This window comes from Colletotrichum fructicola (genome assembly GCF_000319635.2).
Source record: "Colletotrichum fructicola Nara gc5 chromosome Unknown KSG_Nara_v1_contig08, whole genome shotgun sequence".
Taxonomy (NCBI): Eukaryota; Fungi; Ascomycota; class Sordariomycetes; order Glomerellales; family Glomerellaceae; genus Colletotrichum; species Colletotrichum fructicola.
This window is the reverse complement of record NW_027094058.1, coordinates 1-17,792: the sequence shown is the minus strand read 5'-3', so window position 1 is coordinate 17,792 and position 17,792 is coordinate 1. Positions and strand designations below refer to the sequence as shown.

The following is a 17,792-nucleotide window of genomic DNA, read 5'->3' as shown; positions in this document are numbered from 1 at the left end:
CAGTGAGGGCTGGAGTAGTAGTCGGGTCGGTGACGACCGGCGAATGCCCGGTGTTGTATGTTTCGCCCTTCTTTGGTGATTCTTGTTTTTTTGCGCCTTCGAGCCGCAGCAGGTGGCAGTGTCTCTGTATCTAAAGATGCGAGGGTCATTTAGCTAGCGGGTTTATCATAGGTTTTTGGCAGGAGGCTAAGCAAAGGAGCAGTAAGTAAGCTGTGTACTTAGCACTCGAATCAGGAGGCGAATCAATAAAGTTAGTTATAAAGCTGAGGAAAAGAACAACAACATAAAGTGTTATTTCCATCATAAGCCGACTAGACATACTACTCAGTTAATTTCATGCCGGAACGCGTCGAGATACGGCCATCCGTGTACAGCCATTGGCCCGATGTTACGGTCAGCTATCCGACAGTAGGGTCTGCTAACAGAAGCTGGGGATTGACACGTTATAACAGTTCACTGAGGTCGTGGTCTGAGTCGTAGGTCGTAGGCTGATAGTAGATCGGTCGTCAGAGGCTAAGGTGATCAGTCTTAGGCTCAACAAGTAATTCGCAGTGAAGGTAAGCTGAGAGTATCCGTGAGGATGAATACTAAGTTGATTGCTGAAGAGCTATGGAAGTCTGACCATGAGCCAGGCTCAGGGTCATACTATATATATAAGTCTTATATGAACAGTTCTGCTTGTTCATGAGCGCTGTGCCCCTTGTCACTATGAGCGCTCATTCTAGAGTGGGATGAGCGCTCATTCTAGTCTCCACTGAGCGCTCATTGTGGGTCCCTTATCTATGCTCATTCCTTATCATCACGTGACCTGTACCATAGTTCTTCCGTTCCTGAGTGAGTCCCTGTTGTTCCCGTGATCCTGCATAGTACAAATGTCCTGTCCTAGCCGCCCGACGCCCGAGTGGGTCGGTTAACTGTTATCCATGCATAACGGGTCGTAACACCCGACTTGTCCGGAGCCCCGCTTGCCACCCCCTGCCCGACTTGGAAATCTCGACGCGTTCCCTGGGTCCTCTGATTGGCCGGCATTGACTTCAGTGTCTCCACCTTCAATTGAAATCTCGACGCGTTCCGAAAGAGAACCCTGACCCTAACCCTAACCCTGCCATTACGTGGGCGATGGCTTGAAGTCAAAGCCGTTGTGGCCACCACCAGAATTGAAAGTGGGGCCAGGGAGAGGGGGGGTCAAAGCCGGCACGTAGAGGGGGTACAAAGCCGTAGAGATTCCCCAGAGTAAAATAGACAAAAGTAGCATGCAATTGAAGCCACAAACCGGGTCATTACGGGAATCCAGTTTTCAGTGTTTTGTTTCGCCATTTGAGTCCAGAAATAGGGAAATAGGGTAGTAGATATTTTTGTGATGTCGTCCCGATCCCCGCATTAACCAGCCAATCACATAACAGGGCCACCAGCCAGGCCAGAAAGCCCGACCGAGCGATGGAACGTAAGCAGGGAGGAAAGTAGATCAAGGAGAAAGTATATGGAATTAAGGGGCAGGAAGGTGAGTTTATAAAGAGAGGACAGGAGGAATCAGTCAGAAACAGTAGATAGAAGAAAGTAACCAATACATATAGCCAAAGATGGAGCCATTCGTTCACGACACGCAGTATTCCATTTTGATATGCACGTTATGTAAGTATGCAGTCGTAGCCAACGAAGTCACAGCACATTTACGCAATCACCATCGGTCAATCCCCGCCGAGGCCAGGAGCAGGGTCGCCGGATTAGTCGGCGACATTCCCGGCATCATCCGCAGCCAGGCCGATTTACAGTCGTTTCAATACCCAGACCCCACGGTCGAGCCAGTTGCCCATATCGCACCGCCCCGGGCGGACGGTTTGCGTTGCCACGCGTGCCGTTATGTGTGCCGCCGCGTGCGAAACATGCAGGAGCATTGCCGGGCAGAACACAGGTGGGCGAATGATTGGCAGAAGGGGGGCAACGTGCGCAAGAAAGCCACGGCCGTCAGAGATTTACCGTGGACGACAGGCGTGCCATGCCAGCGTTTTTTTTTAACACGGGCCGCGAGCGGATGGTTCGAGGTCGGGCGGGGGTTAGGGGTGGCCGTTCAAAGCGAGCCATCGGGGCCGGGGACGGACGACACAGCGTGGTTCGTCGCGTTGCACGAGAACCAAGAGAAGCGGTTCGAGGCCGACGCGCGCGAGGAGGTTAGTATAGTAGACGAAAAGTTGGAGCCGAACGGGTGGTTGTACCGCGTCGGGTGGACGAGGGATTTGGAAGGGTTGAACAAGACGCAGTTACAGGAGGCCACGCGACCGATCGAGGACGGCGAGGAGACGTTCCGGTTCGTGTGGGCCGTGTTCAACAGCGTCGCGGACAAGGCACGCGCAACAGCAGCACCGCACAAGGTCGGGCATGATGTGTTGTTTGAGGCGGAGCGGAAGGAGATCAGCCAGAAGCCAGTGCGGCCGTTCGACAACCGCATGGAGGACGACACGTGGCAGCGGTACAAGGAGGTTTGGCGTAAGATGGTGAGCATATTGTTCCGCATGGACGAGTGGCCGGAGCGCGAGCGGCCGCCGTACCGGTTCACCATGCGGCAGGGGTCATTGTGGGATGCGTTCACCAGCCGTGTCGAGGCGGACGTCGGCAGCAGGGAGGCCGCGCAGGCGGAGGAGGTCGAGAGGATGTGTTTAGACGCCATTATCGCCATCATCGAGGACCCGTACAAGCAGAGCCAGAAGGAGAGCGCGATGATCGGCGCGTTGGCGGTGTTGGGCATCCGCGAGGACGGCGGTTGGCACCAGGCGACGGAGTACACGACGAATTATTCGGCCGTGATCAAGGTGGCCAAGATGTTCGTCGTATACCAGGCGTGGTTGGAGCGGCAGGACGAGGTGGCGGAGTTGACGGCGACCAAAGGGGCCGAGGCGGCGTACGAGGAGGCCAGCAGCGTGTTCCATTTGGTGCGCGACAAGGTGCGGCGGTTCATGACGCGGATGCCCGGGCGGCCGGACGACGAGCCCCGGGTGATGAATTGGATTTACGATGCGCGGACGTACGGGATGCACATCCGGTTCAACACGGTGGCGCCGGGGATGGTGGATTGGAGCGGCGACCGGATATCGTTCCGACGGGTGCAGGTGCGGGTATGCGAGTTGGCCGAGATGTTCCACGGGTTAGCGCAGGAGGCGCGGTCGTTGTTGGCGCAGTTGGCGGTGGTGGATGGGCATGGGGACAGGGATAATGAGCACGGCGATGAGCATGGCGATGGGTATGGAGGCCGATCAGCGTTGGCAGCAGCGTTGCCCGCCATCAGGTGGGACAGCATGCACGACGACCACAGCCAGGACCGGCCGGGGTATTCGTTTTTACACGACGACCGCAACGAGGCGTGGGTGGGCAAGGGGAAGGGGTGGATCGCACGGCGCATCGCAGAGTCGGAGGCACGGCGGCGGGCGTGGTTAGACCCGACGCGAGGGACGGCAGCAGCAGCAGCAGCAGCAGCAGCAGGAGAGGCGGAGGAGGCCACGTCCAACCACAGCAATAGTCACCACCCGTACCGCGAGAGGACGGAGGAGGCCACGTCCAACCGCAGCAATAGTCACCACCCATATCGCGAGAGGACGGTGCAGGCATACAGACAGGCGTTGGAATCGTTCCGGGAGCGGTTGTGGATGTTGATGCACATGGTGGCAGGGCAGCCGGCGCGGGCGCCCGAGTTAGCAGGCATCAGACACAGCAACACGGCCAACGGCGGGGTCAGGAACGTGTTTGCACACGACAGCATGATTTGTTTCGTCACGTCGTATCATAAGAATTACCGCCAGACGGGGACGGCCAAGGTGATACACCGGTATTTGCCGCGCGAGGTCGGCGAGTTGTTGGTGTGGTATTTATGGTTGGTGTTGCCGTTTTGGCAGCAGGTAGGAGGCATCATCCATCAGACGGACCGGAAGAGCGCATTTTTATGGGCGGACGACGTGGTTGTAAGGGGCAGGGCGGCGGGCGAGGCGAGCCGTGATAACACCAGGGGCGACGAGCGCCGCAATAACACCAAGGACAACGACGCCCGTGACAACACCGAGGACGACGACGCCCGTGACAACACCGAGGACGACGACGCCCGTGACAACACCATCACAGACGACGCCCGTGACAACACCATCACAGACGACGCCCGTGACAACACCATCACAGACGACGCCCGTGACAACACCATCACAGACGAGAGCGCCAACGCCACCCCCGGCCGGGCGCCGTGGACGGACGAACGGTTGTGGACGTCAGACAAGGCAAGGCGGATCATGCAGCAGCACAGCGAGCGGTTGGTCGGCAGCAAGATCAACATCAGCGGGTGGCGGCACATGGCCGTCGCCATCGCCAACCGGTATTTGAACGAGGCGTTCGGGCGGGCAGACGACAAAACCAACGACAACGACGACGACGACGTGGGGGTTGAGGACAGCGCATTGGATTTGCAGGCCGGGCACGGCACGCACGTGGCGGGGATGATATACGGGCGGTTGTACCAGGAGGCACCGTTCGGCACGGCGGCATTGCGGGACAGGTTCCGGGCCGTCAGCCGGCAGTGGCACCGTTTGTTGGGGTTCGGGGCGGAGGACCGGGGCGGCGGGGCACCCAGCAAGCGGCGGCGGACGGCGGCGGACGAGGAGTTCGAGGGGCAGCGGCGGCGGCGGTTCACGCGGTTGCAGTTGGCCAACGCCGCCGGGCAGTTGCGGCAGATGATGGGGGACCCGCAGGCGGCGTTCCGCGGCCAGCAGGAGCGGGTGATCCGGTCGATCATGCGCGGCGACGACCCGATCGTGCAGGTGACGGGCACGGGCGGCGGCAAGAGTTTGTCGTTCATGTTGCCGGCGTATTGCGCGCCAGATGGGGTGACGATAGTCGTGACGCCGTTGGTGGCGTTGCGCACCGACATGGACGCGCGGTGTTCGAGGTCGGGGTTGGCGTCGACGACGTGGCGCGGCGGCGGGCGGGCCAACACGGCGGCAGCAACGGTGGTGTTCGTGACGCCCGAGTCGGCCGTCACGCAGGGATTCCGGGATTTCGTCGGGCGGTTGCAGCGGCGGCAGCAGTTGGACCGGGTGGTGTTGGACGAGTGCCACGTCGTGTTGGACGGGTCGAGGGGGTTCCGGCCGGCGTTGCGGGCGTTGGGGCGGACGGTGCAGGAGTTCGGGGCGCAGTTGGTGTGTTTGACGGCGACGTTGCCGCCGGCGGAGGAGCGGGAGTTTTTCGCCGTGACGGGGATCCGGCCGGAGCGGGTGCGGGTGTTCCGCGAGGCGACGACGCGGAGGAATATCGGGTATGGGGTTGTCGTCGTTGCGTCAGGGTCAGGGGGTCGTGGTCGTGGTCGTGGTCGTGGGGCGGCAAGCCGCAGCCGCCGGGCAAAGTCAGGGTTAGGGTTATGGTCAGGTCGGGAGGGTGAGGACGGCGAGTTGAGCGCCGTAGAGGAGCGCGGTTGCCAGGAGGTCAGGGATTGGTTGCGGCAGCAGCCACGCGGCAAGGCGGTGGTGTACAGCAGCACGATCGAGGGCGTCGAGCGGATGGCCGAGGCGTTGGGGTGCGCGGCGTTCCACAGCAGCATCGGCAGCACGGAGGACAAGGCGTCGAGGTTGGAGGCGTGGAGGAGGGGCGACGGCGCCGATGGGGGCGTCATCGTGGCGACGAACGCGTTGGGGTTAGGCATCGACGTGCCGGACGTGCGGTTGGTGGTCCACGCGGGCATGCCGCGGCGGTTACGGGATTTCGTCCAGGAGAGCGGGCGTGCCGGGCGAGACGGCCAGCCAAGCCGGTCGGTTGTTATATGCAGTAGGGCAGCCGTGGAGGAGGAGGAGAAAGAGAAGGAGGCAGGGGAGGCAGCGAAAGATGGGAGGGCAGCCGGAGGGGGATGGGAGGTGTCGACGAGGATATACATCAGGGGAGAGGTATGCCGGCGGATCGTGTTGGACGAGGTCATGGACGGGCGGACGGACCGTTCAGGATGCGAGGAGGGTGAAGAGGCATGCGACATGTGCCAGCAGAGGGCGTCGGAGGTGATGTGGGCAGATGACGGGGGAGACGTTCAAGCAGCAGTTGGCGCGATGGGCGGGACGGTGCACGTATTGCGGGATACGCCGGAGAGAGAGCGACGGGCACACGTTGGACGATTGCCCAGGCCGCGGGGAACAGGCGTGGGGGTGGACGGCGCAGTACAGGAGGCAGATGGAGGAGGCCATGTTCGACGGACGGAGGATGGAGAATTTCAGCAGTTGTTTCCATTGCGGGTTGCCGCAGGGTTGGTGTCAGCGATGGGAGCCGTTGGGCGAGGACGGCGGGCGGTTCAGGGAGGTCGAGGGCGGTTCATGCCAGTACCAAGGGTTGATGGTTGCGATGTTCGCCGTCGCAACAATCGGTGTAGGGTCGAGGGTGTACGAGGAGACGGTGAGGGCGATGCGTAGGGCGGACGGTTTAGAGGAGTGGGCGTCAAGCGAGAAGGAGGTGTACGAGTGGTTAGGGCAGATGATCCAATGGGGAGGGGTGCAGTCAAGCAAGTTGTGCCGTTTGACGAGTCAGTTGTGGCAGAGGGCAGTGGAGGGCGTAGCAGACGGATGAGAGGGGGCAGGGTAAAGCCGGCGAGTAAGGGTAGTATATAAGAGTATTGTAGTTAGACAGTAAGGGGTAGAGAAGTAGAGCAGGGAAGCAGAATAGCAAACGGAATATCAAACGTTTTCACACAGGATAAGTTCGCATAACAAGTGAGGGCAGAAATAGATAGTAAGTTGAAAAGAAGATAGAGGACAACAGAGGACGATAGGGATCGATGAAGGTCGATGGAGGTCGATGGAGGGCGATGAAGGAAGATTTCAGTCAATAAGGCAGAACGGGGATTCACAGAGAGGAGAGAGTGTGGATAAGGAAATTCAGAGTTAGTAAAGAGACGGGGAAATCACTAAGGAAACGGAAATAAACACAACAAGTTAGTAAAGAAGGAGGGAGATTTATTTATCAATAAGTAGATATATGAGGCGTAAGTAGATAGAGCAGGGTTAAAAGAAGGGAAAAAGGTCAGAGTCATAGACGAAGGAAAAGGTTAGGGATAGATGGAAGAAAAGGGTCAAGGACAGCGCAGAGATGTCAGTCAAAAGAGCGGAAAAATGTAGTGTACGTACGTAATAGGGCAATAAAGTGCACAGCCGGGTTCAAAGCATTTTCCAAAGGTTAAATAGCATTCAGTTCGTACACATCACAAAGAAGGAAGATGACACAGTATATATATACCAGATATATAGAGTATATGAAAAAACAACAAAATGAAAAGGAGAAGAGAAAGGAAAGAGGAGAAAGACATAAAGGTAGAGGATAGGAGGTTGAGAGCAGATGCAGACGATATATCAAACAGAATGAGGGCAGAGGCATACCAATAAGAAGGAGCAAAGAGACAGAACATCCACACATATATAGAACGTAGTATAAGTAAGTTAAGGTAGGATAGATGGAGACAACCATCCAAGTCAGGGTTATACATTGAAGATCGTCAGATTGTATAGTTATATATACAATCACATAACGATAAGCGTATAAGCACAAAAGCCAAGATAATCATAATCATCCGGGAAATACAACAGGGACATCAGTATAATGCCAAAAGAAGATTGAATATAACAGAGTAATAAGAGGAAATTTAGGTTAGGATATTATCAAAATATGCACAGTTGTATACAAAATCATCAGTAAGGCGATATTCAAAAGGAAAAGAGCAACATCAGTTTATATATAATTTAACATAAGGTTCAGAAGAAGCAATACCAAGCCAGAGAGGACGTCAAAATAGAATAATAATAGTATAGTTCAAAGGTCGATTTTTGATGCGCATTTCAAGGTTATGATAGTTATTAAGAGAATGATAGGCAGGTTAGGGTTATATCAGAAAACACAGGCAGCAAAGAGAATATATAGTCCACATATGATGAAGGGTTCATGATACCACGACACACAGCATATAATAACAGTAGAAAGATAAGCAGAACAAAGTATAAGGCATTTCCACATCACAAGGTTTAATGTTACACAGGAGGTGAAGAAAGAAGATTGACGGGAGAGTTGAAAAGTCCAGAGGCAGGCAGAAGGAGAGAGTAGGAGGGAGAGCAAGAGGTCCAACAGAGCAAGAGAGACCAAGCAGGTAAAAAGGGTTAGGAGATACATATCAAGGTTACATAATACAGGACAGCCAGAATAGCGGTATAAGATTTTAGGGTTAGGGTGGAAGTACAGTTCACAATTTCCACAGTTGGATAATAAGCCAGGGTTAAATAAAAGGTAGAGTAATAGGGTGAAGCAGGTACAAAGTTAAGAAAGAAGGAGTGAGATGATGGAGGTAGCATCAGAAGAAAGGAATTTCAACAGTGAATGAAGGGATAAAGACGACGCAGATAAGGGAGTCCACAGATGAAGACCATAATGACATAGGAGTAGCAGGGATAGCGAGGAGGGGGAAGAGAATTTGGGTTACGAAGGAAGGTTTCAGAGTAGCCAGTCAGAAGTGATTTTAGAACGGAGGAAATCAAGTGGAGAGAGGGAGGTTTTTAGGGTCATGAATAAACACAGAGCAGTTAAGACGAGGAGATGAGCAAGACAAAGAAGTTACATATAGCAGGTCACGTTATATATTGGTAAGTTTACGTTCAACATGGACGGAAGAGTTAAAGAAAGAGGAGAGAGAGAGAAGGGTAGGATTATCGCAAGAGGGGCAGGTAGAGACGGACAAAAGAAACAGGTCAAGGTCAGAGCAGGAGGAGGTAGTCAGGGATAGATAAGAGGAAAGGGTTAGGGATAGATTTTAAGGTTATTAGGAAACAGAAGGTCAGGGTTATGACGGTAGAGGGAGAGAGAAGGGGCAGATGAAAGAAAAAGGTTAGGAGCAGGGCAGAAGGGGATAATTAGAGGTAGATAAAAAAGAAGGTTAGGGATAGATGGAGGGAAAAGGTTAGGGACAGATGAGAGAAAAGGTTAGGGACAGGCGAAAGAAGGTAGTTAGGGACAGATGAAAGGGCAAGTTAGGGCATTGAACAGCCCAACAAGGATATTAGGAGTAGAGGTTGAGGGACGAGATGGAAAAACAGGGCAGAGGGTTAAGGATAGAGTGGGAGGAGAAGAAGGGGAGGAGGAGGGAGAGAATGAAGGATATTTTTCGGGTCAGGGTCGCCAGGCAGAAGGAGTTTTGGGATGGAGGAAAGGATGTGGAGATGGAGAGGGTTAGTAGGGGAAAAGAAAAAAAAGCCAAAACAAAGAAACAGAAAAAACAAAAACCAAAAGGGTTCAGTTGCCAGGGTAGGTAAGACGGGGAAGTAAGTGAGAGGAATGATTCATTCAGCGGGTAAGGTAATTTATTCACAAGTCCAAGTCCAACATAAACAGGGGGGGTTAGAGAAAGAGGGGAGGGGAGGTAGGGGTTATCGCAGGAGGAGCGAGTCGGGGATGGAGGAGAGACAAAGGTGGGGGTTTAGGGTTAGAGGAGATGGTCAGGAACAGACGAGGGAGAGGGGTCGGGACAGAGGGTTGAAAAGGTTAGGGATAGGTGAGAGAAAAGGGTCAGGGTCAGATAAAAGAAAAAGGGAAGGGATAGATGAAGGAAAAAGGGTGTGGACAGGGCAGAGGGGAATAGTAGGGAATAGATGGGAAGAAAAGGTCGAGGATAAGAGGCGAATTTGGAGGGTTCATTCAGATGAGAGTCGGTTTGGGTTAGTACAAGGGAAAGGGTAGGCAAAGAGTTCCAGTCAAAAGAGTTTAGGACAAGTGGAGTGAGGGGAATAATAGAGTTTAGGGTGAAGGCAGATATTAAGAGAGGAAAGGAAATTCAACGGTGAACAGAGGGATGAAGACAACAGAGGTTATGTAGAATGCGTCGGAAGATAACGGAGTTTAGGGGTAAGACGATAATGATACAGGAGTAGTAGAGATAGCGATGAGGGGGAAGAGAATAAGGGATGATAAGGGAAGGTTTCAGAGATACGGGTCAGAAGGAATTTTAGAAGAGAGGAAATAAGGTAGAGAGAGGTAGGGAGCAAAAAAGATCAATTCACAAAGAAGTTAAGATGATGAGGTGAGTGAGAGAGGCAAGTGATATAGCAGGTTAGGTTATTTATTCGTAAGTTCACGTTTGAATACAGACAGAAGAGTTAAGCAAAAGGGAGAAAGGGAAGGTTAGAGTTGTTATAGAAGGAGTAGGTAGAAATAGGTAAAAGAAAAGGGTTAAGGTTGGGGCAGGAGGAAGCAAGTCGGAATAGGTAAGAGGAAAAGGTTAGAGATAGACAAGGAAAATTAGAAACAAATGGTTAGGGTTAAAAAAGTAGAGGGATTGGGGAGGGGATAGAGAAAAGAAAAAGGTTGGGGTTATAAAAATAGAGGGGGGGAGCAGAAGGGTTAGGGTTATAATTGAATATGAAGAGGAGAGGGGTATAGGGAAGGGACAGATGGGGAAGAAAGGTTAGGGATAGGGCAGAGAGAAAGGATAGGGATTCATAAGAAAGATGAGAGACAAAAGGTTAGGGTTTTTTTGGGGTTAAGGGTGAGAGCAGAAGGAAACAGTCACAATTCAATATAAAGAGGACAGGAGAGGAGATAAATAGGGGGGAAAGGTTAGGGATAGATAGGAGGAAAAGGGTAGAGATGGAGCGGAGGGAGCGGTGAGAATGAAATGGAAAGAAAACGTTACAGATGGAAGAGAAGTATTTAGCGTTAATCCAGATAGAGGTCGTCAGGAACAGATAAGAGGAGAGGTCAGGGATAGACGAGAAAGATTGGAAACAAAAGGTTAGGGTTATAAGCGTAGAGGGAGAGAGCAGAAGGAAAGAGTTATAATTAAATATAAAGAGAAGAGGGATTAGGGATAGGTAGAGGGAAAAGGTTTAGGGTTAGATAGAAAAAAGAAAGAGGAAAAGGTTAAAATAGAGCAGAGGAAATAGTAGTGATCAAGTACAAAGGAAATGGTAAAGATAGAACAGAAGTATTTAGCGTTCATTCAGAGAAAGGTGATTCATAATAAATATAAGGGAAAGAGTAAGGAAGAGGTTCAGTCAAAGGAGCATAAGGAGAAGGGCAAAAGTTCAAAACAAACAAAGCAATAGAAAATAGAAATAGCAGTCAAAAAGGAAGAGGAAAAGAAAGAAACAAAAGCAGAACGAAAACAGGTTAACAGGTAGAAGAGTTAAGAGGAGGAAGGAAGGAAGCAAAATAATAAACAAAGAAGGAAGCAAAGTGATTACATGATAAGTTCACGTCAAATATGGACAGAAGAGTTAGAGAAAAAGTAGAGATAAGACAAAGGTTCAAGAAAGATAAAAGCAAAGGGTTAGGGATAGATGCAGAAGAAAGAGATAGAAGGTCAGGGTTATAATAGAGGGACAGGGTTAAGGACGGAGAAAAGAACAAGGTTAGGGACAGATGAAGGGAAAAGGTTAGGGATAGAGCAGAGGGGATAGTTAGGGTTAGATATGAAGAAAACGTTAAGGATAGAACAGACGTATTTAGCGTCAATCCAGAGGGATAAAGATGGTTTAGAATGAACATAAGGGAAAGAGTAAGGAAGAGGGCAAAGGTTGAGAAGAAATAAAGTGGTTAAAATGACAAAGTAAATAGTATAGTATACGCAGACATAATTACACAGCAAAACGCATAAGACATATAAGAGTAGGAGAATAGGATGGAAGCAAGAGAGGCAGGTGTTAGGGTTAGGGAGTATATTTCAGAGAGAGGGGCGGTTTTATGGTTTAGAAGATAGGGATAGGAGTTAAGGAAAGCAAAAAAAAGGAAAAGGGAAAAATAAAATCAAAAAGAAAAGAAGAAAGAAAAACAGGTTAATAGGTGGAGGAGTTGAGAGGGGGAAAGGGATAAGGATAAGCAAAAAAAGGAACAAAGAAGGAGGAAAAGGGATTAAATGACAAGTTCAGGTTCGATATAGGCAGGAGGGATGAGGAGAAAGTAGAGATAAAAGGTCAGGTTGGTGGCAGGGGGGACAGGGGTGGAGATAGATGTAAGAAAAAGGTAAGATATAGAGCAGAAGGAGATAGTTAGGGGTAGATAAAAGCAAAGGGTTGGGGACAGATGAAAGGAAAAGGTTAGGGACAGATGAAGGGAAAAGGTTAGGGATAGAGAAAGGAAAAGGGTTAGGGATAGAGAAAGAAGATAGAAATACAGGTAAGGGATAGATGAGAAATAAAAGGTTAGGGACACATAGAATGAAATAGGCAGGGGCGGACAGAGTTAGGGTTAGAGATAAAATCAAACAAACAGGTTCGGGATAGATGGAGGGAAAAGATTAGTAACAGTTAAAAGAAAAAGGGCAGGGAAAGGGCGGGGAGGTCAAGTCAAAAGAGCAGGAAAACAAGGTATACATACATAACAGGGTAATACAGTAAACAGTCAGGTTAGAAGCATTTCCACAAGGTGAAACAGCATTCAGTTCGTACACATCATAGAGGAGGAAGAGGATAAGACAGAAGTACAAAATAAGTAGATCAAAGAGAGTGTAAAGTAGATAGTTTATAGTAAAGGGGATGTTTTAGTACACATAGATGAAAGTAATAGATTACAGTTAAGGGAGGATTGAGGTACATATAGATAAAAACACCGCAAAACAAAGAATATAAACAGGGTTGATTACCACGTCAGATATAAAAGTATTGAAAGAAACGTATAAATATAAGATATAAAAGGGGCGGATCATGAGACAGTAAATACAAAAGGTAAGCGTAAGCCGAATAGCAGAGAAAAAGAGGGATATAGAATAGAGAAGATAATAATAAAAAGCATATGAAGTATAGTAGGGGGTAGTTGGCATAATAAAGGAAGAATGAGAAATTAGTTAGGGTCAGGATATTGGGGTTAAGACCAAATAGAAGAGGCCAGAGATAATAGGTAGAGAAAGTAAAAGTAAAAGGAAAGAGAGTATAGGATTCAGGGTTACATAGCAAGTAAGAGTAAAATCAAGATAAAAGGAAATTTTAGATATAATAGGGAATAGAAGAATAGTTATTCCAAAAGGTAAAGAAGATGTAGATAACGTCAGCAGTGTAATAGGGTATAGAAGGAGAGAAAGTATAAGATAAGTGATAAAGAGATAGAAAAAGATAGAAAGAGTATAGAGTTAAGGTTAGATAGAGAAATAAGGAGGAGAAAGTAGAGAGGAAGATGGTGAAAAAGAGGGAGTATAGAGTGAAGGCAATGAAGGGTTTAACAGGTAATAGAAGGGGAAATAGTTAAAGGGGTGAATGAGAGAAGGTATAAGAGAGTGGAGGAGTATGGAAGATGGAGGAAAGTAGTAGCAGGTAGTAAGATAGAAAATAAATAGAAGTAGAAGAAGGGAAAGGGTGAGGGTTAGAGAAAAGGAAAGGGTCAGGGTTAGAGCAAAGGAAAGGGTTAGGGACAGATGAAAGAAAAAGGTTAGGGATAGATGGAAGAAAAAGGTTAGGGATAGATGAAAGAGAAGGGTCAGGGATAGATAAAAGAAAAGGGTCAGGGATAGATAAAAGACAAGGGTGAGGGTTAGATTTAAAGAAAACAGGTCAGTGTTAGGGCAGAAGGGTATTCGTCATAAGTAGATATAAAGTAGATATTGAGGATAAAAGAGGAAGATTGAAGGTTATTTCAGACAAAGATAGTTAAGAGTGAATATAAATTAAGAAGTGAAAAGGGTTAAAGACATATTTAAAGATCAGGGACCATAATATATACAGCAGTAAGAGAATAGTATACAAGCAAGAGAGAGAGAGAGGTATCAAGAGACACAGCAAGTATAGAAATGCATACATAGAACGCGTTTTTAGCATAAAGTCATTTTATTATTTAGGAAATTGAAAGCCGCATTCAATGAAGGACGCGAAACGAAAGCAAAAAACAATTGATAGATAGAACAATAAATAAAGAGAGAGCGAGGCAAAGGTTTTAGGGTTAGGTTCAGGTTACAGGCGGACAAGAGAGATAAAGAAAAGGAAGATCATAACAGAAGAGGGGGTTAGAGTTAGATAAGAAAACAGAAGAATAGTTAAGAAGAGAAAGAGGAGATAAGAGAGAAAGAGATGAATGAAACAAAAGGGAAATATTGGAGGTGAATAAGAGGTTATTAGTTAAAAATAAATAGAGAGAAAAAGCGAGAAATGGATAGAGAACAGAGGTCAGAGATAGCAAGAGTGAAGAGGGTAAGGTTTAAACAGAGGGAGATGGATGGAAAGAAATCAAGACAAAGATTTCATTATAGAAGACCAAAGTAAAGAAAGATTGACGTTGAGAGTGGTTAGAATTTTAGGGTTATGTAAAGCGAAGGAGAGGTTCGATTGAAGAAGCATAGAGGATCAAGCAGATATTTACGATCAGCAGATAAAGGAGAGTATAGAGTAAAGAGTATATAATAAGAAGAATATTTGAGTATATATAGAGCAGAAGGCGGCAAAACAAGAGATGGAAATAGGATGAATAGGCGGGATAGATGAGGATGAATGGAGGAGGATAGATATAGAATAGAAAAGAGATGGATAATAATAGCAGATGTCAGAATATTAGGGTTAAGAACAGGCAGAAGAGAGTTTTAGGGTTAATAAGTAGGGAAAAGAAAAGAACAAAGGGTAAAGAAGAAGAAAAGTAAGAAGGGGAGAGTAGAGGGTAAAAGAAGCAGATAGTCAGTAGAAGTGAAATAGAGACAAAGAGATGATAAGAAAGACAATAAAGAATAGAAAGATGATTATTCCAAAAGGTAAGGGGCATATAGATATAGTAGGGGGGTTTCATAAGATATGTAATGAGGGTTGGTATAGAAGGAGTTAGGAAGGGTAGAGATAGAAGGAACAGTATTTAGGGTTAGGGTAAGAGAGTGATGAGAGGATTGAAGTTGGATGGAGAGAGGAAGAATAGAAAATGAAAGAGAAGATAGGAAAGAGATGAGAGAAGTTTTAGATAAAAGTGCAGGAGTTAGGAGTGAGGGGAATGAAGCATTGAACAGGTGATAGAGTTAGGGTTAGGTTGAAAAGGTAATTGGGAGAAAGTATAAGAGAGGATAAGAGAGGATAAGAGAGGACAAGAATATAGAGAATGATAGGAAGTGGTAAGAAATAGGAAAGGAGGAAATCAATAAGATTTAAGAGGGTGAATAGAAGTAGAAGGAAGGGGAAGGGTTAGGGATAGAGAAGAGGGTTAGGTTTTTAGGGTCAGGGAATAGGAAAGGGTGAGGGATAAGGAAAAGCAAAAGGAAAGGGTGAGGGATAGGGGAAAGCAAAAGGTGAGGGATAAGGAAAAGCAAAAGGAAAGGGTGAGGGATAGGGGAAAGCAAAAGGTTAGGGACAGAGCAGAGGAAAGGGTTAGGGACAGAGTAAAGGAAAAGGTTAGGGATAGAGAAAAGGAATGGGTGAGGGACAGAGTAAAGGAAAGGGTGAGGGTTAGAGAGAAAGAGAGAGATGGGAGTAGATAGAGGCGAGAGTGTAGGTATAGAGAAGAAAAGAAGAGAGGAAAAGCAGAGTTAGGGTTAAGATGAAGTATAGATAAAAACAGGCGAAGGAAGGTAAAAGAAGAAGAAGTGGAAGGGGGATAGGATAGAGAGACAGTTGAAGTGATTTAGATTTGAAAAGAATAAGGGCATGAAGATAGTAACAGAGAGAGAGTAAAAGTTATAATGAATAGAGAAAGAAAAGGGTAAAATGAGAGTGATAAGAAGGGGATAAGAAGGGTGAGGAAGAGGATTTTAGGGATCATGAAAAGGGTTAGAAGAAGAGGGAATAAGGGGTATTAGGGGTACAGGTTGAGGGAAGAGTGAGAAGAGAAGGATAGGTAACAGGGGTTATAGAGGGAGTGTGGGAAATAGGTATGCAGAGGCGAGGTGAAGAGTAGGGTTAGCGGCGAGAGAGAGAGAGGGCAGTGTCGAGAGGGTTTACAGAGGGCGAAGTTTACAGAGGGCGTGTGGGAAATAGGTGAGAGGGTAGTATATGCCCGGCCATGTTACATGTGGTGGAGGTGGTGAAGGTGGTGGATGTGGTGTGGTGAAGGTGACGTGGTAGAGGTGGTGGAGGTGGTGAAGGTGGTGGAGGTGGTAGATGTGGTAGATGTGGTGAAGGTGGTGAAGGTGATGAATATGGTGGAGGTGGTGTGGTGAAGGTGGTAAAAAGATGAAAAAACAGAGAAGTTAAGATGGGGAGGTGAGGGAGACAAACAAGTGATATAGCAGGTTAAGTTGTTTATTAGTAAGTTCACGTTGAATACGGACAGAAGAGTTAAACAGAAGGGACAAAGGGAAGGTTAGAATTGCTAGAGGAGGAGTAGGCAGAAATAAATAAAATAAAAGGGTTAAGGTTAGAGCAGGAGGAGGTAGTCAGGAACAGAAAAGAGGAAAGGGTTAGGGATAGATAAGAAAGATTAAAGAAGTAGGGTGAGAGGGAAGGGACAGAGAGAAGAAAAAGGTTAGGAATAGGGCAGAGGGAGAGAGCCGAAGGAAATAGTTATAATTCAAAAGAAAGAGGAGAGGGGTTAGGGATAGATTTAATAAAGAAAAGGTCAGGGTTAGATAGGAGAAAGGGGTCAGAGATAGAGCAGAGGGAATAGTGATGATTGAAAATGAAGAAAATGTGATAGATAGAACAGAAGGATTTAGCATGAATTTAGAGAAAGATGATTGAGAATAGATATAAGGGAAAGAGTGAGGAGGAGGTTTAGTTAGAGGAGGATGAAGGGGAGGGCAAAAGTTGAAAACAAGTAGAGCAATAGAAAATGGAAATAGCAGTCAAAGAGAAAGAAGAAGAAAAGGAAAAGAAAGGAAAAGAAAGAAAAAACAAAAGAAAAAACAAAAGCAAAAACAGGTTAAGAGATAGAGGAGTTAAGAGGAGGATGGAAGTAAGGAAAATGAATAAAGAGCGAGGCAAAGGTGTCGAATGATAAGTGCAGATCAGATATAGACAGAAGAGATGGAGAGAAAGTAAAGGTTGGTTAGGGTTACAGCAAGAGTAGAGGGGTAGGGATAGATTTAAGAAAAGAGATTAGATATAGAGCAGAAGGGGATAGTCGGGGGTAAGGTTAAGGGGAATATTCAAGGAAGACAAGCAAGAGGTTAGGGATAGATTTAAGAAAAAGGGTAGGGATAGATGAAAGGATAGGGGTAGGGATAGATTTAAGAAAAAGGGTAGGGATAGATGAAAGGAAAGGGTTAGGAATAGAATAAAAGAACAAGGTTAGGGACAGATAGAGGCCAGTAGACAGGTGTGTAGGGGTGATAGGTAGATGGGGTATGGGACGGAGGATGTGTAGATGAGGTGTGTAGACGGGCGAGAAAGAGGGCAGTGTCAACAGGGTAGAGGGTAGTATATGGCCGGCCATGTTCCATGTAGTGGAGGTGGTGAAGGTGGTGAAGGTGGTGAAGGTGGTGAAGGTGGTGAAGGTGGTGAAGGTGGTGAAGGTGGTGAAGGTGGTGAAGGTGGTGAAGGTGGTGTGGTGAAGGTGGTGTGGTGAAGGTGGTGTGGTGAAGGTGGTGTGGTGAAGGTGGTGGACGTGGTGTGGTGAAGGTGGTGGAGGTGGTGAAGATGGTGGAGGTGGTGAATATGGTGAAGGTGGTGAATATGGTGGACGTGGTGGAACCAAAGGTGTATGTGGGTGTGTAAAGGGCGGAGGGCGGGTGACGGGTGGAACGGGCGGGTAGGCGTGTGCCGGCGACGGCGGTGTGGAACGCGTTAGACGCATGGGTGTGATGGACGGGGCGAAGGTCGAAGGCGGAGGCGGGACGGCGGGGCGGCACGGAGGCGGGCCCCACCGGGTGGGTGAAAGGCGGTGTGGAACGGGGGACGGCGGGACGGCACGGACGC

General features: G+C 48.3%; 1 protein-coding gene across 1 annotated transcript; it reads left to right on the top strand.

Annotated features, from left to right (window-relative positions):
* Positions 1 to 1,883: 1,883 nt before the first annotated feature.
* On the top strand, positions 1,884 to 6,576 carry CGGC5_v013031 (Bloom syndrome protein-like protein; the record flags this gene model as incomplete). The annotated part of the gene is made up of 2 exons (XM_066152796.1): positions 1,884 to 5,909; positions 6,259 to 6,576. The coding sequence occupies 2 exons, from the start codon at positions 1,884 to 1,886 to the stop codon at positions 6,574 to 6,576; spliced, it is 4,344 nt and encodes a 1,447-aa protein (XP_066007706.1).
* Positions 6,577 to 17,792: the final 11,216 nt, after the last annotated feature.